Genomic DNA, 21,326 nt, shown 5'->3' with positions numbered 1-21,326 from the left:
TGCCTGCCCAGGCGGGTCTCGAACCCGCGGGCTCAGGCAATCCACTCACCTCAGCCTCCCAAAGGCGTGGAATTACAGGCTGAGCCACCGAGCCCGGCTGACTAAATATTTATAAACAGATGTTTTAATAGTCCTCAGATCCAGCCCAAACTGGGACATTCTTGGGACATGAATCCCCAGAACTTTGTCTTTTTTGCAAGCAGTTTTCAATGTTGTTCAAAGATTATCTTTACTTTGGGTACCATTAAGTTTACTGTTACTGCTTTTATTTATCCTATGCCTAGGAAGGAAGGAAGGGGCAGGGATTTCCCCCATTTTACACCATGAAAACCTGAGACAGGGAAGAAACTCAGTGTGTCCTGGTTGCTTGGCCAGTGGGAGAGCTGGCAGGCCCAGCCTGCGAGGTCAGGCACATGCAGACTTGAACAAGGTTCCCTGACCTGGACCACCAATGGCTTCCTCAGATGCCGGTTCCGCAATTTCCTGGGCTTTGGCAAGAAGAAATCCGACTGCATCTGTAAGGGAAACAGCACCCGACACCTGAAGAGGTGCTCTCCTCAAAAAAAGGAACACCCAGCACGCAAGGCAGTATGGCCCCACACTTACGCTGACTGAGTTCAGATGCTGACGGAAAGTCAACTCTGCTTCCTTACTGGGAGAGAAGAGCTTCCCGTGTCGGCTGTTCGGTGGCAGAGTTGTTGGGACAGCAAAAAGGCCACCATCTGAGTCACTGCCTCCTGTGCTAGAGGGACCAGCCACCAAGAGTGGTCTTGGAGGGTTTCTCAAAACTGGAAAAGGAGAAGAATAATCAGAGAGCCAGGAACACTCATGCAGTAATATCTTCAGAGTGAATGGAGTCTCTGGGGAAGAAAATCAGAATAGAATTCTCTTGGTGACCTGTTCAGTTGTCTTCAAAGGAATTTCCTACATTTCAGTCCCATAAAAAGTCTATCTTTCTCACTGAAATTCTCGATCCCATTTTGGGTAAAACATGGGTCTTCTGAATAGGACAAAATCACTTCAGCACTTCATTCAATGCTGGGGGTAGGAGGGCAGATAGGACAGGACATCAGAGACTTTTTGGAGCTAGGAGAGTTTTCAGTATCCTCTAGTGTAGACCAGAAGTCAGCAAACTTTCTCAGTAAAGGGCCCAAGAATCAGTGCTGGCTCTGTGGACCACATCCCGTCTAGGGCAACTCTACTTTGCACAGTAGCACACAAGCAGCTTAAGACAAGACATAAACAAAGGAGTGTGGCTGTGTGCCAAGAATGCTCTATTTACAAACAACAGGCAGAGGGCTAGATTTGGGCTGCAGGCTAGTTTGCTGATCCCTGGTCTAAATCTCTAGTTTTTAGAAAACAGACCCAGAGAATAAAGAATAGAAAATATTGATTGAAAAACTAGTACTGTGTGACTCTGCTAGTTGTTTTCATCATTGTAGGTGCTGCTACAATGGACCAGTCCCTCTGGGGTTTTTTTTTGTTTGTTTGTTTGTTTTGAGTCAGGGTCTTGCTTTTTTGGAGCCAGGCTGGAGTGCAGTGATATAATCACAGTTCACTGCAGCCTTCAACTCCTTCAGCTCAAGTGATCCTCCTGCATCGGCTTCCCAAGTAGCTAGGACTATAGGAGTGTGCCATCATACCTTGCCAATATTTAAAAAAATTTTTTTGTAGAGACAAGATCTCACTATGTTGCCCAAGCTGGTCTTGATCTCCTGCGTTCAAGCAATCCTCCTGCCTCTACCTCCCAGAGTGCTGGGATTACAGGTATGAGCCACCATGCCAGGCCCCTCTTTATTCTTTATCTACAAATCTGTGGGATTAAACTGACACTCACGGTTCCACAGACCAGGTCTTTTAAGCACTAGTGTGAACTTCCAGAACTGCAGATTTGTTGGTCTGTAAGCATACTCAATTCAAGGAAGAGGAAAGAGTACACAGAATTAAGGAATGTAAGAATCAGAATGGAAAGCAGAAGACTGACAAGACACCAGCTAGCTGCCATCAGTGAGCGTGCCTTTCTTTGCAAGGAGACAAGTGATTCAGAGTTTGTTGCCACCTTCTTCACCAGCCAACCACAGGAAGTAAACAGGAAAACAGGGAAGGGGAAAACAAAAAGCATCTTCAGGAGGATATGAACCTACCCAGCAGCAGCCTAAAGTTCCTCCAAAGCCACCAGGATAGACTCCCAAGGAAATGGAGTCTTCCAGCACTTAACAGGCCGGCCACTCACAGCAGAGTAAGTCAGAGAAAACAAAAAGCCAGTGACATTCTCGGAATGGAATATACTTTGGAGAGCCATTAATGACCAAGACAGTGCTTATCCAGCAAGTTCCTGCATAATTTGGCACACCTGTCTGACCTAGAGCTTGTCCTAACTTTGGGAGGCTGACCACCCAAGAATAGAGGCAAGGCTGCTTCCTGCATGATGCACACCAGTCATGAGGGTAGAGACCCTGGCTGACGCTGGACAGTTGTGGCATTCAGAATAGCACAGCATCTGCTGCAACAACATCTGCCTACAGCACCTGAGACAACACTCCTCGTGCTAAAGTATGAAGGAGGCCTTCCGGGCACAGGACAGAAAAAGGGTGCTGCAGTCCTTGGCCCCCAAGTCATCCCCTGCTTCCCGGTTGTCCTGACCTCATCAGGTCAGTCTTGGGAAGAGCTATGGGACTTCGCCTGGGCCAGAGGCATTGGAACAGTCATCTCCACCCACTGTGGTCCCTATCTCCTTTCCCGCTGGGAGAGGGCACATGCCTGGGGCACACAGGAGCATAGCCAGAGAAAGCATTCAAGTTTCTTATTTTACTTTAAAAATTCATGAAGAATTCACCATTCTAGCCCTGAGAATCTGTTTTATACTATGGGTTAAAAAAGCAAGTAAAGTTGGTGCCTCAGGGAAACAGGTCATGCTTATCCTGGGGTTTTATGTACCCAGGAACACAACTGATGAGGCTTGAATTTAAATGACTTCCTTCATACACCTGGGACTGGGTACACTGTGGACTGGCAGGTTAGGCAATCTTTTTTTCCTGGATTTGTGTTAACAGACTCAGAAAGAACCAACTTCTTGGTGGCTTTGAGCTACCAGTCCAGCACATTATGGAGGCTTCTGCTAGCCTTGTGAAGCAGACCCCAAAGTAACCAGCCTGGCAAAGGTGGGCTTCTGGCTGGCTCCTGTACCCTGTGACCTCAAAGCTGTTGATGACAGGCCCTGGTGCTCACCCTGCCAGTAGGAGGTGGTGATTTCTGAATCTTCCCCCTATTTGCTGGATCATGGTAGGCTGCACGGTGAGGCCAGACCTCAAGCACACCTGTGCCCTCAGCTTTGGCACGGTCCCTGAAGCCCTGTGCAACACCCAGGATTGCTAGTGGGCACTGTCAGGGTGGCCCAGACACAGGTGAGCATGGCAGCCCCACCTCACCTGAGGAGCATGGTGCAGAGCTGGGCGAGAATGTCTTGCTGCTGCGGAGGGTGGCCTGGTTCCGAGGGCAGCGGGGGCTGCGGGAGCTGATGGTAACCACCTTCCCTGGGGGTGTCATTGACTGCTCCTCCTGGGAAGGCCTCACCGAGGCTGTGGACATGGCATTTGCTTCTGGAGCCTGGAAAAGAAATGGGCCATACAATGTCCAAACTCCACGCATGAAAGGTGGCTCTGAAATGAGTTCTCTGGAGTAGGAGGTGAGAGGATGCCCTGGAGATCTAGACCATGGTGAAAGGCTCAGAAACCACACTTCTATGAGAGCAAAGGTCAGGGGTCAGACACACGTGACTTCAGTATGCCTTGAGGTCACCAGGCAGCTTGTCACTTTTAAAAATCACTGGTCAAATGAATAATAAACAAAACTATTCCCTCCCACATGAGGAACTTTCCGTGTCTACACTGCTTGTGCCGTGGTAGTTAGGATGGATAACAGTCCTATAGTGGAGGTGGGAGAGGGAGGAGTGGACAGGCCTGAAGCACCTGGTCTTGCCTACTCCAAGCAAGGGCTGTGGAAGGAGGCACTGGATGACAACAGCTAGTCTTCTAACAAAGCCGCATTACAAAGTCAGCCTGTGCCTAGCCTTTCCTACTTGTGAGTCAGAGGAAGGAATATGGATTTGCTTTCTAGAATCAAACCCAACCAGAGTCAGAGCACTCTGGAGTCGAATCGCCAACCTCAAGGATTTTGCAGGCCATGGGGTGGTTCCAGTCCCGTGCAGAGGCTGTTGTTGAGTCCTGGGGTCCCTGTGCTGGCTCACCACAGAGATGCCGCCATTGCTGGGAAGACGTGGCCAGCACCCAGCCTCTCAGCTCTCCTCCTCCCTACTCTCCCCTGTGAACGATGAAGCCCCGCACTATCCGACAGCCTCATCTACTCTGCTAGCTCAGCAGCTTGAGCCCCCAGCCCATGTCCCCTCTGCCCTCCCGAGGAACCCACTGGCCTTGTGTCCCTTGTGTCCTACCGCCTCCTTACACCCCTTGACTGAGCAGCTCGGCCAGCCTCCTTTATCTCTTGATCACTGGGGCTGGGCCACAAGCCTCTGGGGTACTTGCTTGTCACAGCTCCCCTGGCAAGGAGTGGTAGTGGGAGGGAAACCACAGGGCCCAGTGGCCCACCTCCCATCCAAGGTCTCAAAGTTCAGCTGGTGAGTCCCAAGTGTCCCTGGCACAGGCATGCGTGAACCTCACATGTAGGTCTGAATGTGGAATGGCGCCGACGGGTCCACGGTAACCAGCAGCTCTGGCCTCCCACACATGCCCTCCAGTGGCTCCTCCAGCAGCTTGCAGGTCCCCATGTGTGGCACATGACTCTTTAAGGATCAGCTTGCCTTAGGACCTTGCTCTTTTGTACCCAGAGACACTATTAGACTTACAGGGGCACAAGATGGGATTACTGCTGTCAGTGACATCTTCTGTACCCATTTGTGGGCTCTGCTAACCAGCCTCCCCATGGTAGGGGGCCCCTCCCCGGGCTCAGGAACCACCCAGAACAAGGAGCCTCTGGGGAAGTCCCAAACCACTTAAGCCAGCTGCCCTCGGAGGTCTCCCAGCTGCGCCCACACACCACAGGAACTGTCCTGTCCGGGCCGCCTCAGCTCCACTCCTCCATCTATACACCTCCTGTTCTTCTGTGACAGCCTCTGACCCAGTCACACATTGTCAGCACAGCAGCCAGGATGGTCTTTCTAGAGCAATAAGTTCACCTGCTGTTCCCTCTGCAGAAACCTGTAACAGCTGCTCAGATAAAGCCAGAATGCCAGCTTGGCTCCTGACCCCCTCACCCCTGCACATGTTATCCCCATGGGAACAAGACAAGGGTTCAAAGGGTACTGCCTTCTTCTTCCAAGCCCCATATAACAGAGCATCTGGCCCATGCATTGCTGTATTCCTGGCACTGTGGGAGTAACCCACAGGGAACCGGGAGCCCTCACCAAGTGCCCCAAGATCCTCACTTGAAGAAAAGAAACATGTTTGCATTGAGCCTCTGCTTCCTGGTCACCTGGGTCTAAGCCTCTCCTCTGCAGTCCTGCAGGCTCCTGGCCTCTGCTACAGGACCATGTCTTCCCTCTCTGGACCCGCACATGCTGGCAGACTCCAGACACCCAGCTGAGCTTTCCATGCTGGGCCCGGCTTCCCATGGAGCTGTGAGCAGGGCTGGACCCTGATCCACTTTGCTTACCAGCTTTGGGTTGACCTCGGTGGAGATGAGCTTCAGGAGGCAGCTGAGGAGGCGCTGCTTATGGAAGGCAGCGGGTGGAGAGCCAGGGCGAGGGTCCTGTCCCCGCCCTCCGGGGGCCTGGCCCTCAGGTCCCAACACGGTCAGCCAGTCGTACTCCAGCTGCAGCTTGTTCGGCTTGCCCATCATGAGGTAGACTTCGGCCAGTGTAAGGCTTTCGGAGGTCTGCAGGTTCCAGCCCTCCTCACGGAGCTGCTGGGCCAGCTGGCTAGCGGGAACCTCCTTTGGCGGCCTAGGGGCAGGCTGTCCCTGAGGCAGTAGAGGCTCTGAGGGGCTTCCCTTCTCCTGGGGCTCCTCTGTAGGTGCATCTGCCAAGTCTTTAGTGCAAACATCTGGCGGGAGCTTGGGGCCAGGGCTGAGCTGCGGGTCTGGGCCAGGTAGGGCGAGGTCAGCAGATTCCCTGCTGCTGGGACCGAGAGCCTCTGGGGAGGCTACCCCACCAGGAGGAGGGTGCTGTCTCCCAGGCCATGTGTCTGCACAGCGGCACTGTTCAGGGACAATGAGGTCCTGACAGGACTTCAGGTAGCGGGGAAAGGGGTCTAGCAGCGAGAGCTCATCCTCCAGGTCTGGGAACTGGCTGCAGGCACATGGCAACGTCCCCAGTTCCTGGGCGGGGCCATCCCCGCTCTCTGCAGGAGCCACTGCAGGGGTCTTCTCTAGACATAGCCCGGCGTCCTGGTACCCTGGAGGAGGTCTATCAGGAGCGTCTGGGCTGCTTAGGTTTGGGGCAGTCCCTTCCCCAGGGGCACTTTCAGGGGAACTCTCCCCAGAACTCTGCGAGGCATCAGCAGCAGGAGGGGGTCGCCCGGCACCCCTGCCCTCAGCACCACCCCGTGGGCACTTCAGTTGGCCCCTGGCTGTGCCCTGCCCGCTCTGGATGCCCAGGATCTGGGCTGGAGGCAGCGCATGAGTGTCCTTGGTACTCTGCTTGCACCGGTTGCCCTCCTGCCAATGCACGGTGCAGAAGGCCTTGGAGTGCACCACTCGGGCCACACCTGGCAGTGGCGTCAGTGTGCAGTTCTCTCCTGGAAAAAGGTGCAGAGTCACCTTCTCCTGCGTCGGTTCTGCACATGAGTCCTGCAGCTGCCGTTCCTCAAGTGTCTTCCGCTGAGTACACTATCAAGGAAGGTATCCCTGGGGCTCAGATCACATCCCCAACCCTGCCCCAGGACTTTCCTAATGCCACCACCAATGTACTTAGTGTCTTCAGGAAATTCACTCCTGATATATGCCTAGGCAATGTACAGGCCAGGAGCCAATCAAGGACATGACAAAGGCTGAGCTACCCTTGGTCACTTTGCTCAACCCGCTGGCGGGAATTCTTTGGCCATGCCCTGTAGGTCAGTCGTAGGCCACTTAAATCATGGAGGGCTGGCTGTGACCAAGTTCTAACACTGCAAAGAGGTCAGAGAGGATGCTCTATACCCAAAACTGAGAAGGCAAAGGGCCCCAGGGGCTGCTTTTTTGTTGGTTTTTCTTAAGAGACAGAGTCTCGTTCTATTGCCTAGAATACAGTGGCACAATCATAGCTCACTGAAGCCTTGGACTGCTCCCAGCCAGGGCCCTGGGTTCCAGTTCTACACCATGTCAGGGCACAGCTGCTATGCCCATGGGTCCCACAGCACTGACAGGTTCCACGAAGCAAGACCCATTTCCAAGCAGCAGATGCTGCAGAGTGTGGAGGGTTTGCTTCAGTAAGAAAAAGATACAATCCTCACTTCATGGAGTGCCCACTTCTGCTTCAAGAATTCAATGAGGCTGGAGACCTTTCGATGTAGCTCCACAATCATCCTACAGAGAAGAGAGACAGGAGGAAGTAAAGCTCTCAGAACAGGGAGGGAACTCTCTGAAGAGCCCTGAGGCTATCTGCAACAAGATGGTGCCAAAAAGGGAAAAGGACTTCAGAAGGGTGTGGGGAGCTGGGTCTGGCTCCTCTTCCTAGATATTACAGCTGCGAGCATTGTAGATTCACATGAAGCTGTAAGAAATAATACAGACAGATCCATGTACCCTTTCCCAGGACAAGGTCTCCACTAGGACATGGGTACTAGTATAGTCCACTGTTCTACTAGCTCCTTCAGGGTTCAAAAAGGGTGGGTCTGAAGAACATTAATAAAAAAAAAACACATAAATGAAAAGAATAAAGCAACGACATATGCTACAATATGGGCAAACCCGAAAAACATCGTGCCCAGAGAAATAAACCAGTCACAGAAAGCATCTGTGTGTGATTCTGTTTCTATGAAATATCTAGAATGGGCAAATCCATTAAGCCAGAAGATAGATGGGTTGGTGCTCGGTGCCGGGGCCTGTGGAAGGGTAAGAATCAAGGATTCCATGCCAATGGGCACAAGGTCTTTTTTGGGGATGATGAAAATGTTCTAGAACTAAATGGATGTGATGGCGCATAACATTGCACATACACTAAATGCCACTGAACTGCACACTTTAAAATGGCTATGGTTCACTTTATGCTATGTGATTTTTACCTCAATTAAAACCGTATAAGTGGAAAATGGTCCATCCCCAAGGTGATGCCCTACACATATATAAGCCACAAATCTCTGGAGAGCTGGCGAGAGGAAGGGTGAGGGCTTTATGCGGGACGAGAGGAAGGCTCTGCAGTCACTTGCCCTCTCACCACGACGGCCTCCCCCAGCTCACACAAAGCCTGGGGATCCTTCTCAGTGCAGAACTGTAGCTCAGTGCTCCCAAGACCCCAGAGTTTGAGCACCCCAATGATAGGGCATCATTCCCACACCCTGTCTTCCTGTGATGTCAGAGCACGGAGATGTACCTGCTTCTCATGGGGGTTCCCTGCCCAGGCAGCTGGAATTGCACTATATGCTGAAGGCCAAGGTACCTGAGGCGCGGGTTCTGGGCGAGGCTCTGTACACGAGCCCAGGCGTGGTTGTTTCGTGGCTGTAGCTCTACAGGGACTTTCAGGGGCAGACGCACTGGCTTCTGGTCCTCTTCGTCACTCAAGCCTATGACAAGGAGGGACTGTGAAAGTCTACTGCAGGCCACGTGTGGTGGCTCACGCCTGTAATCCCAGAACTCTGGTAGGTAGAGGCGAGAGGATTACCTGAGCCCAGGAGTTTGAGACCAATCTGGGCAACTTGGCAAGACCTCCTATCTACAATTTAAAAATATTTAGCTGGGCGTGGTGGCACGTGCTTGTAGTACCAGCTAATTGGAAGTCTGAGGTGGTGGGATCAACTGAGCCAGAGAGGTTGAGGCTGCAGTGAGCTATGATTGTGCCATCGAACTCCAGCCTGGATGACAGAGTGAGACTCTGACTCGAAAAAGAAAAAGAAAAAACCTAGTGTGGACTAACCTTGAGGCAGAAAACAAAGCACACTGCCAGGAAACCAGTGGAATCAGAAAGCTGTGGGCAATCCACCTTGGGGTGGAAGAAAGGATGGCAGAGAAGCCCCAGCAAGTAAGAAATTCCACACAGCTGCTCATGTGCTTCAAAGGCAGAGCCACGGACTGGCCCACAAAGGCCACACGAGACTAGATACTGACAATGGCTGACTGCTCTGTCTGAACGCTGCTGTGGCTCTGAGCTAAACCTGACTTACAAAGAAGACATGGTGCTCTAACAAGGAGCACTTCAAATTCAAGAGCAGTCCATTCCCAGTCCTGGAACTAAGCGGTGACAGACAGAAAGCAACTGCAGCAGCGACATTTCTAGCTCAGCTTGCCTGTCATTAGAAGGGACACGCTGGCCCCTGCCCCATTTACTTACCATCTGGGTCACAGAGCTTCTTCAGGGCCCGGCACATTGGTGCTTTGATCCGCAGGTTCCTGCCTTTGTAACGTACAGTGGTGGCCCTGGGAGAAGAGTTTTGAAGGGACACTGAGGCCTCTGAATGAATGGAAAGGAGGAAGGGCCAGCGTGCCAGGGGAGGGAAGCCCAGCCAAGTGCCCATCTCAGTCTCCAGAACCCACCCAGCCCTCCATGGGGCTCCCATGTTGGCAGACTCAGTGACAGACACAACGTGGTGATTCTGGATAGCCTACTGCTTTTCTGACCCTACCTCACACTCCATGGGGGTGTCTGCTTTTTAAGGAAATGTGCTGTGTTCTCCCGCCTTGGCGACCGGCACAGCACTAGCTGCTGTCCCGTCCCCTGGAAAGCCCCCTACACCTGGAGGCCCTCTGACAGTCACCCTTCTCTCCACCTGCTACAGCTCTCTGTACTCCTCCCCCTCTAGCCCCTCAGAACAAAAACTCAACCCATCTCTATGTGATCTCCGTGTGACCCCAGCCCACCTCTACATGACATCTATGAGGATTCTCAATCTACTTCTATGTGACCTCCTTGCGACCTCTAATTCCATCTCTACGTGACCTCTGAATTCATCTGCCTGTGACCTTTCAATTCACCCCTACGTGGCCTCCATGTGATGTTGCAATCTACCTTTGTGACCTCTCAACCACTATATGACCTGTGTGACCTCTCAACCCACCTCTCTGTGACCTTCACGTGATGTCCCAGTCCACCTCTATGTGACTTCTATGTGATCTCTCAGTCTACCTCTGAGACCTGTGTGGAGGTCACCTCTACATGAACTCTCCATGACTACCTTGCCACATCAGCGCTGTGCCCCAGTCCTGCTGTAAATCACACTGGCAGGACCCAGGGCACTCACAGCCACAGAGCATTGGGTTCCACATTTCCCCCCAACAGCCCATAGGTGGGTCCAGAATCCATCAGCCTGCCCCAAATCTGTTTGCTACAGGTAGATTAGAATTATATAAGTAATTAGTATATAACTGATGAAATGAGTACAAAGGCAACAAGAACAGTTCCTTCTAAAAAATACAGTTAAAACTGGGCATGGTGGTGTGCAGCTGTAGTCCTAGCTATTTGGGAGGCTGAGGCAAGAGGATCTCTTGAGCCTAGGAGTTCAAGACCAGCCTCAGCAGCATAGTGAGACCCAGACTCTAAAAATACTTAAATGAAATTTTAAAAATGCAGCTGAAACGCTTTGGAAATCTTCAATAAAGGTAGGTCAGGTTGGTTGTGGTGGCTCACACCTGTAATTCCAGTGCTTTGGGAGGCCAAAGTGAGAGGATGTTTGAGCCCAGGAGTTCAAGACTAGCCTGGGCAACATAACAAGCCCTCATCTTTACAAAGGAGGTCAAGGCTGCGGTGAACCATAATCCTGCCACTACACTCCTGCCTGGGCAACAGAGTGAGACCCTTACCCCCCCAAATTAAAAAAGGTTGGTTGTTTAAGAAACAGCGGTCATAGTATGTATGGGCAAGACAACTATTAGAGACTGAGGGACCTGGATAGACCTCAAAGTCTTACTGCTTTAGGCCCAGATATCCTCACTCAGCTTTAAAACTGGAGACTATCAGTGACGCATGATGAATGGAGTTTCTGATCTGAGAGAAAAACCACCTAGAATCCCAAGGAGTGAACCCCAGTTGAAGAAAAGGCTTTGGCCAGCTGCCCGGTGGTTGGTGAATGATTGTGGGCTTTCATATTTTACAAAATTTTGCTCAGGGTATGTGCATCTTGTTTTTATGACTTTCTGCTTTAACCTATGTTTTCAGTTAATCAACTCACAGTTGTGAGCCTGTCAGATAAGAGAGTTGCTTTTATGTTTGCCATTTTTTCTAAGAAACAGCAAAAAAAAGTTATAGGAAACATATAGTGTGATTTCACAGATGTGCAAAAAATTATATATTCGTATCTGTACATATCTATATACTTATGCATGTAAATTCCCTAAGGAAAAAAATTCAAAGGATACACATGAAATTATTATAAGTGGCTATTTTTGGCAAAGGGAGTAGGATGGAGTGGTTTAGAGGGTTTTATATATGGTTTGAAAATTTTATAAGAATATATTTATATATGCTTATACAATTTTTTTTTTGATTTGGAGTCTCACTCTTGATGCCCAGGCTGGAGTGCAGTAGCACGTTCACGGCTACCGCTGCCTTGACCTGCTGGGCTTAGGCGATCCTTCTGCCTCAGTCTCCCAAGTAGTTGAAACTACAGATGTACACCACTACATCCGGCTAGTTTTGTGATTTATTGTAGAGATGAGGTCTCACCAAGTTGCCCAGGCTGGTCTCGAACCCGTGGACTCAGGTGATCCTCTCGCCTTGGCCTCCCAAAGTGCTGGGATTACAGGCTGAACCACTGTGCCTAGCCATTTATACAATTTTTAAAACGCTACCCTAACACAATGCTGCCAAAATTAAAAACGCGAACAATAGTTTCAAATAGAATGCCACACAGGAAGAACTCTCTCATGTCAATCCCCCACGGCTTGACTGAAAGAGCAGTCTCAAACTGTGCATGTCTAAAGGGGAGATGGCCAGATCTGGCAGCCTTAGGCAGAAGAAAAGCATGTTGCCACAGTATCCACTTCTCAGGAAACAAAGCTGTGATCCCCTTCTTAAAAGGGAAACACCTCTGATTTCCACATTATGGAGTCCCAACATCCTACACAGTGGATGTCACCATTACTCTTAAGGTTTAAGCAAGTGTTTATAAGGCCAAGCAAACAGTAAAGTCCTGAGGGGAATGGGCAGGAGTAACTGGGAAGTCATTCAGTTCAGAGAGCTCAGGGATTCCTCATGCCATGGCAGCAACAATTCCATCCACCCATCCGTCCATCCACTCACTCATGTCTCCATCTGTCCATCCTCTCACCCATCTTTCCACGTACTGACTGAGTTCCTTCTGCTCTGGGAGTCAAACACAGGACATCAAAGAGCAGAGCGGAGATTTCTAAAGTCTGGTCAAATAGGCAAGATGCCAGGAAGAAAGCTGCCAGGCCCACCCTCTTTCTGCCTCTGTCTAGAAGGCTAATTCAGAGAGGATGAGTCTTCACATAATTTGTTCCACTGAGACAAAACTCTTGAACTACCTTAAACCAGGTGAAATAAAAGGCTAAGTGCCACAGCAGTTTCACTAATGATGTCGGGGTAAGGCTACAGAAGAAGGAACCAGGAGGATCATTTTTAAAGAGTAGTCATTAAGCATGGAGTCAATTCTTAAACAACCTCCTCCAGTGTTGTGCTCTGGAAAAAAATGAACTTTTTCACTCATCGCTTTTTGTACCATTTGTGCAAAACAAAAGAATAGCAGGCAAGGTTTACAAGGCCAGAAAAGCTGTGTCATGTGGCACCTGTGTTTGTGATAATCACAATTTCTGTTAAACTGCTATTTTGTGACTTCCTTTTTTTCCTCTTTCAGTGAAGTTGAGTGCCTCCTTTTTCATTACTAGGTAACCACTCTGATATTACAGTTCTTTTCCTTAGCTCTGAAACATTAAGTTCTACTGACCAGCCTGAGGCTGGGCACTGCAACAAATAAAGTGCCATGTTGAAGTCACAGGCAAGAGGGCCTCTTGGGCCTGGCCACTGTCCCAGGATGTGGGCCACACCTCCCTGCCCTCACACCAGCCCGGGCCGGGACTCCCCCAGAGCACAGGGGCTTAGGAAATGCTGTCTGCGGAGGAATCTTGCCTGCACCTCTGGCTGAGCGAGGTCACACACAGAGGCTCTGCTGGGGCCCCTCTGGGAGCATCGCCTTGGCAAGTGGATCACAGAGAGACGCTGCCATGTGCACACAAGTCTGGCTCTCCCTCTTGATATGAGGGTTATTTCCTTCTCCACAGAGTCACTTGATACATCTAACATGTGCTAAATTCTATGCCTCCAGGTCTGTGAACAATATAAGGTTACATTTTAGTTTGGACCCTTTCTCAATTCATTTCCTTCTTAATTCAGCTTTATAATTCTATAACTGATTCACAGTTAATTGAAAACAGGTCTGCAGGAGAAGCATGGATGGCAGCAAGTCAAATGCTCCAATTGCTTTTGGTCTGAAATCCAATAGTAATCTTCCACAGGCACCTCACTTATTTGTCCCCATCTGTTTCACCTTTACCGGTTGGTTTGTTTGTTCTTTTTTTTTGAGTTGGAGTCTCACTCTGTCGACCAGGCTGGAGTGCAGTAGCACACTCACGGCCACCACAGCCTCGACCTGTTGGGCTCAGGCGATCCTTCTGCCTCAGCCTTCCAGGTAGGTGGAACCACAGGCATGTGACACCCACACCCGGCTGATTTTTAAAAAAAAATTTATTGTAGAGATGAGGTCTTGCCATGTTGCTCAAACGGGTCTCGCACTCCTGAGCTCAGGCAATCCCCTCGCCTCCACCTCCCCAAGTGCTGGGATTACAGGTGTGAGCCACCGCATCTGGCCTTTTGTTTATTCTTAAAAATGAATGTCTATTGGTAAAAGAATGGACCAGAGTGGAAGGTCCAGAAATGGACCATCACAGCAGTCAAGTGATCTTTGAAAAGGGACAAAATCAACTCAATGGAGGAAAGGCAGTGTTTTCAGATGGCACTGGAACAACTCAACACAGAAAATATCAAGTGCTGGGGAGCATGGGGAGCAACCAGAACCCTTACTCTGGAGGAAAGTTTGGCAGGTCCTTGTCACGTGAGACACATGTTCTCTAGCTCCTCCTCCTGGGAACTTAACCAGGTGAAATGAAAACCACGTTCACACAAAAACCTAGGGGCAAAACCTGGTTGCTGATTCACAAATGCTAAAAAACTGTAAAAGACCCAGAGTCCCTCCTCTGGGGAATGGATAACAGACCGGGACGTGGATACCATAGACTGCTCACCCAGCAGTGGAAGGATCCACACAACCACCCAGAAGAACCTCAGGGGCACACTGCTGTGGACGTCCCATCCCCAAACACTAGGTACCACGATTCCATCCATGGCTTCCTGGAAAAGGCAAAGTCTAGGGAATAGAGAGCAACTTGGAGGCTGCCTGAGGCTGGGCGTAGGGGAAGGGCTGACTACAGAGGGGCAGGAGGTATATTTGGGAGACTCAGAACTGTAAGTGAAAGAGGCCAATCTATGAGAGCTACTACAGGATAATTCCAACCAGATGATGACATTCTGGGGTAGGCATCACTATAAAGACAGTAAAAGGTCATTAGTTCCTTGAACAGGGGAGGGAAGATGAACAGGCAGAGCAAGGAATGTTCAAGACACTACTCTGTATGACACTGTAAGGATGGGCATCCATCGTGACACATTTGCCAATCCCATAGAATATACAGCACCAAGAGTGAGTCCCCATGTCCCCTGTGGACTATGGGTGATACTAATGTGTCAGTGGAGGATCATCAGTTGCAATAAGCAGACGGCACCAAGGCAAGGTGTTAATAGCAGGGGAGACTGTGTGTGTGGGGTGGGGGTGGGGCTGGGGGAGATATGGAAACTCTACCCGCTACGTGGTTTTTCTGTAAACCTAAAACTGCTCTAAACAAAGTCTGTTTTTAAAAAATCAAACTTGTAGAACTGTACACCAAGAAGCACAAATTATATACATGAAAATATTAAAACCAAAAAACAGGCCAGGCACAGTGGCTCACACTTTGTGCTTTGGGAGTTTAAGGCAGACGGGTCTCCTGAGCCCAGGATTTGGGCTGCAGTAAGCTATGACTGTACCACTGCCCTCCAGCCTGGGTGACAGAGACCCCATCACTTAAAAAAGAGGTTGTCTGAGAACTCCCCTCCACCAACACACAGACCCCAAATCTTTTCTCCATAGGGAACTCAGCCTCAGCTCTGTACCCCTCTTCCCATACTGTCTCCACCCTCCACCCCTCTAGCTTCTTCCATGGCCCAGCTTCTCCTCCGCATCCTTTGCTCTCTGAACCAGGCGATCCGTACCCCTCTGTGTGACCCTGCTCGCCTCTTTAAGACCTTGGCCTAGGCTGGGTGCAGTGGCTCACTCCTGTAATCCCAGTACTTTGGGAGGCTAAGGCGGGAAGTTTGGTTGAACCCAGGAGTTTGAGACCAGTAAGACTTTGTCTCTACAAAAAATTAAAAAATTAGCTGGGCATAATGGTAAGCGCTTGTAGTACCAGCTACTTGGTAGGCAGAGGCAGAAGGATTGCCTGAGACCAGTAGATTGAGGCTGTGGTGAACCATGATTGTGCCACTGCACTCCAGCCTGGGTAGCAGAAACCCTGATTAAAATAATAATAATAATAATAAAAGACCTTGGCCTAAATGCCAGTGCCCTGGGAAAGCCTTTCCTAGACATAGACACTCCAGGCAGGCTCTTTTCCTGTTACCTGTAGCATCTGCACCTGTCAATTTCATCACAACATTTATTGCAGGTACGGTTAAGTGTCCACCACACACATGCACGCACACACACGGAAAAGACAACCTGCTTAATGGACCTACATCTACAGCTCTGTCGCCACAGCATACCTGGCACCCATTCTTGTGCCAGGTATATACAGGCATGCAAACATTTCTAGAACCAGTGAACACATTACCCAGCAGTCTTTCTGCCTCAGATCTCTCCATGGTTGCAGACAGAAATCTTGCCTTGTTAGTACTGAGCTGTTTCAAATCTTTTTTCCTGTGTCTCAGCACCTTTGTGAAGGACGATGACATGACAGGTGAGATGCTAGGGCCACGATAGCCAGGTGAGCCCCCTACATCAGAGCTGGAGGTGCCTGATGGGTTCCTTAGTGCCTGCCAGCTCACATGCTTTCTGGGCCTCACTAAGTACTCAGCCCAGGTGTCAGTACTGACTTCACCTGTCATTTGCTGAAATCCTTATCTATACTGGCAAACTTTCCATCAGCACCCAGACCTGAGCTGGCGTCTGTTTTCTATGACTACCTTTCTCAGCCTTTTTCAGATATGCACTAGAGTAGGCCAAGTAGGCTACCTGAACACTGGCTTAAGAAAAAGGGCACTAATCTCTCTGTCCTGCCAACACAACCACCCCAGGGCCTGCCCGTGATGTCATTTTACTTGGTGGACGACGGCAGTCAACACCCAGCCAGGACGGCCACTTGCCCAGCATTTACCAACAAGAGGCCTGGAGGTCCAGGGAAATATGCCAGGCCGCATCTCCAAATCCTGTGAGATTCTCATGGAGTCATGGGGGCACATCTGTAAAAAGAGCACTACAAATGGTGCCTAGGCTCATGACATGTTTCTATGCTGTCTACACATCTGCTGCTCGGGAGGACTGAGGACACGGCTAAGACCCACACCTGCTCCTGGCCCGTCACTGAGCTGAGCCACCTGGGGTCCCTCACAGACCAGAGGTGCTTCCTCTCTCCCTCTTCAGCATTTCCAGGACTCCTGTGAGCCATAACCCTGCTGTCATGCAGGACGCTACCATCTAGCACAGTTGTAATTAAAGCTCCCAGTTGTCCCTAGAATACCCTTTATAACTATTTCCTTCTTTCCTTTAATTTTATTTTCTTTGAAGACCCTTAACTACATTTGGCTGTCACATGTCTTCAGTCCCTTTGAGTTGAGAGAAAGCCCCTCAGTTTGGGTCTGATCGTTTCCATGCTTTTTAAACAAGCTTTTCTGAGAACTGTGTGGCGGGAGGGCAGTGCGAGTCTGCGCTACAGCAAGAGGAACATACATTGGCCCCACCACCCTGTACACCCAGCCACCCTGAACACTGGACCACTCTGAGCTATGTCCTCAAGCACAAAGCAAAGAGCCTGGAATACTGGCTTCACTCAGGGAATTCGAGAAGCTGGAATACAAGGTAAAGTGAAGTGAAGTTTGCTCCAGATGGGATCTTGGGGCAGTGTTCTCCCTCACAGGGCAGCCTCTCACTGCTGGTCAGAAGGTGACACCAGAAACATGTCAGCCCCAGCTTGGTGGCTTTCTCAAGAAATTCCTCCGATGTGCAGATGCTGCTCAGGATAGCTCAGACCCTGTAGCAAATGCCACCTCCACCTGACTGACGGAGGGAGAGCAGGGGTGAGGGGGAAGAAAGGAGGGCCACTGGGTCATGGCAACCCTAAGCACGGCTGACAGACCCTCTTCCGGTGGCCTCTGACTGTGTCCTAGACATGTTCCAAAGTCCTGTTCAATGCTTTAGGCTACCTGTGCTCTCTGGTGGCCATGGTGAATCACAGCTGTTTCCAATGCAGTGACACCCACAACCTAGTTACTGTCCCATCTGGCTCCAAGTTGGTGACAACTCATATAAAGTTCAGAATCACCTGGGACACCTGCTGTGCTAAGACCAGAGGGGAGAGGCAGCGCCAGCCCTGTAGGGAGCCACATGCGACATGGAGGGCTCACAGGGGATCAGAGGCCAGACCTGTGGGAAGGGCTGAGGGGGAAAAGTGACCAGAGGTGAGGAGGGCAAAGTGTGGATGAAGAGGCGGGTCAGGGCTACTCCAGGGGTACTTTTAACAGCAGTGCCCTGGGATGTGAGTGGTACCTCCATGACAAGCAGCAGAACCCACCGGACAGTCCAAACATCAGGTTCAGCAAATAGGGAACAGCTGGCTTGGCTGCCGTGGAAGCTCTGGAGCAGTCAGTGGGGGAAATGCATCAGGGACGAGCGGCCCCCAATGAGTACCCTAGGCCAGGTGAGAAACTCACACAGGCTCACATAGGCAGGATCCCCAGACTGCGGAATAGGGTGGTGGGCCCCGCCCTGGAAGGCAGTCCAGCAGCAGAGCAGTCCTACAGGCTGAAGTGGGACATGGGCAGAATCAGACAGGCCATCTGCAAAGCTTCCATCACCTGGGGGAAGCAAGGGGGCCAAGCAGGACACACCTAGAGTGTAGGGTCAGGGGTGGGAAAGCAGAGGCTACCTGGTGGGACACAGGAGCCCAGGAGCCCCAGATGCAACAGTATTGGTTTGCAGAGGTGTAGACTAAGCCCGCCATGGAACCTCCACCTGAGAAGGCGAAAGAGGCCCTGGGAAGAGTAAACAGCAGAGAGGGTACAGAGACAAGACTGCTGAAGACGACAATGGGACAGCTGAAAGAGGGTGTAGGGCGGTGACAGAAGAGGAGAGAAGCTCAGAGTGCAGACATCTCACAGGAGCCTGGCGCCAACCCAAAAGATTATCAGCAAAGCAGGCCAAGGCGCCTTGCAGGTCCACTCCACACCCCACAAGTGGGTGACTGTGTGGGTGGGGAATCCGCCCTGCATGCTCCCGCACAGGTGCCATCTCTGAGCAGAAACTGTCGAGAGTAGTCAGGGCTGCACAGACGCTGACTGGTGATGGGGGGCCCAATGTTTTTGCGGACAGGAGAATATGTGTGCTCTGAGGGGGTCAGGAGGGCAAGGGGAAAGGGACGCCCATTGGAGACTGAGCGACAGCCCCAGGGGTGGGAGCATTAGGGGCACAGGAAGAGCTATCACAAGGGGTCCGATAGGACACAACACAACCACAACTGGAAGGGGGTCTCCAGTAAGGGCATCAACACTACTATGTACACAAAGTGGGAGCGGGGAGAAGGGCATGAGGAGCAAGACCCCAAGGGCCGTGTCAAGACCACAACCACTGCAGGCCTGAAGAGGAGGGAACATGGGCTCTGGGCAGTCTCTGCATCCGGGCCGATCTCCTTCTGTCGGGACAAACAGAACATATAACTAAGGGGACATGAAATTTTAATTCTGAGGGTCCTTGCTGAGAAAAGGGAAGAAAACTACACACACTTCAGCTTCTGTACTTCAGAGGATGAATGCAAACCTCCAAAGGAATAAGCGACGCTTCGTGACAACTGACTTACCCAACCTGAATGAGTTCGTTCAGCTTTGTTGCATTCTTGTCATCCATACCTTCAAATGGAAAACAAATACATGAGATCCTGGGGCAGTTAGGAATAAAACCATTAAAGACTCCCATTTAATTATTTTGTTTGTTTGGGGTTTTTTGTTTGTTTGTTTGTTTCGAGCTTGGCCTATGCTGAAGTTCAGTGGCATGACAAAGGCTCACTGCAGTCTCGACCTCCTGGGTTCAGGCAAACCTCCTGTCTCAGTCTCCTGAGTGCTGGGACTACAGGTGCACACCACCACACCCAACTCATTTTTTTCTTGTAGTGTCACAGTCTTGCCAAGTTGTTCAGCCTGGTCTCAAACTCCTAGGCTCAAGCAATCCTCCTGCCTTCTGTCTCCTAAAGTACTGGGGCTACAGGGGTGAGCTACCACACCTGGCCCATATAATTATCTTCAATACAGACTCCAAATCCCATTACTGAATACTGAAGGTCTTCTAGGATAACACTCTACAGTAGCTGCAGCCCCTCCTCCAAAATCATACCCAAGAGTCAGCCAGTCACATCAGCTCACCGGGAAAGAACCTGCTCATCCCCTACCAGCCACTTTCTCAAGCAGGTCCACAATACTGCCCCGTCCCCCCCCCAGATCCCCCCCTTGGCTGAACTACTCATCCCTAACCACCTGGTTCAGATGACTCTGCTTCCTCCGGTACCACACTTGCCCTGCACATACTTTCTGCCAGGCTCTGTACTAGACAATGTCCTGTGTTGGCCTCTGGGCCCTCAGGAGCTGCAGAATGCTGAACCCGACACCCCCCATACTGATCAGAGCAGACGCCCATCCAGGACTTATGGCTATCTTCAAGATATACAAGAAGCAAGCAGAGTAAAAAGTTAATGAAAGAATCTGGATGGGGGGGCTGCTCATTGTCAAATTCTTTAAATTCCTCTGATGTCTTGGGGGGAAACCCCACACACACACAGCCAAACTACAAACCAAAATCACACACAAAATAATAAAGGCAGCCAGAGACAAATAATGCCTCTCACACAGAGAAGCAAGGACACGGATGGCCACTGATGCCTCATCAGAAGCAGTACAGGCCAGAGACTATGGACAACAGCTTGAAGGGACAAAAGAAAGAACTCATCAAATCCGAATTCTACACCCAGCAAATATATCTTTTAAGAGCAAAGACTTTTCAGATAAATAAAAACCAAAAGAACTCACAGGTGGCACAATGGCATGACAAGAAATAAAGGGTATTTTTCAGGATGAAGGGCTTAATAGAAACAAACTGTCAGGAAAGAATGAAAAGCACCAGAAAGGGCCAACATGTGGACACACCCATCACCAAAGGGCTTGGACATTGCCCAGCCCTCTGCTAGATTCAGCTGAGGCCACTTGTTGGAGCCTGTCATGGCCTGCAGGTTCTGGTTGCCAGATGAGGTACTGAACAGAGAACCACCCACCCTGTGGACAAGATGGTGAGGACCAGAAGCAGTCATGGAACTGGCCATGCATGGCATACTACACGGCTGCTGCTCTCATCTCATCCATTCCAGGGTGAAGGTCAGCACCCCAGCACTTGCCAAATATATCACTATTTCCATCAGACCTGGGTACCCTCAAGTCCCACTCTGACTGGGGATAACACCAGCCTGTGCAGAAGCTATGGCTCACCTGACACAGGCAGCATGTGTGAAAGCCCCAAGAACAGAGCAGAGCCTTGTCTGCTATCTCAGGATTCACATTTTTCAGAAGACCTCAGGTAGATCACGACACATTAAGAGTATGCTCCAGCCGGGCTTGGTGGCTCAGCCTGTAATCCTGCGCTTTGGGAGGCTGAGATGAGTTGGATTGCCTGAGTCCGCGGGTTCGAGACCCGCCTGGGCAACTTGGCGAGACCTCATCTCTACAATAAATCAAAGAATCAGCCGGACGTGGTAGCACATGCCTGTAGTTCCGGCTACTTGGAAGGCTGAGGCAGAAGGATCGCCGGAGCCCAGCAGGTTGAGGCTGC

At 50.6% G+C, this 21,326-nt stretch overlaps 1 protein-coding gene across 1 annotated transcript in view; it reads right to left on the bottom strand.

Moving 5' to 3' along the window:
• The window catches only part of CRAMP1 (cramped chromatin regulator homolog 1), a 56,938-nt gene that overhangs the window by 11,542 nt on the left and 24,070 nt on the right, over nt 1-21,326 (bottom strand). The window contains exons 5-12 of the mRNA XM_008070307.2: nt 19,315-19,363; nt 9,476-9,561; nt 8,588-8,711; nt 7,434-7,515; nt 5,668-6,831; nt 3,429-3,606; nt 607-788; nt 441-515 (exon numbers count right to left, since the gene is read on the bottom strand). Of these exons, the coding sequence (XP_008068498.1) occupies nt 441-515; nt 607-788; nt 3,429-3,606; nt 5,668-6,831; nt 7,434-7,515; nt 8,588-8,711; nt 9,476-9,561; nt 19,315-19,363 (1,940 nt within the window). The remainder of the gene's footprint in view (nt 1-440; nt 516-606; nt 789-3,428; nt 3,607-5,667; nt 6,832-7,433; nt 7,516-8,587; nt 8,712-9,475; nt 9,562-19,314; nt 19,364-21,326) is intronic.

The sequence above is a fragment of the Carlito syrichta genome, unplaced genomic scaffold (genome assembly GCF_000164805.1).
Source record: "Carlito syrichta isolate Samal-C Ts95f unplaced genomic scaffold, Tarsius_syrichta-2.0.1 Scaffold313344, whole genome shotgun sequence".
NCBI classification, from domain to species: domain Eukaryota; kingdom Metazoa; phylum Chordata; class Mammalia; order Primates; family Tarsiidae; genus Carlito; species Carlito syrichta.
Note: the sequence above shows the minus strand (reverse complement) of the source record. Positions and strands in the feature narration are given on the sequence as shown.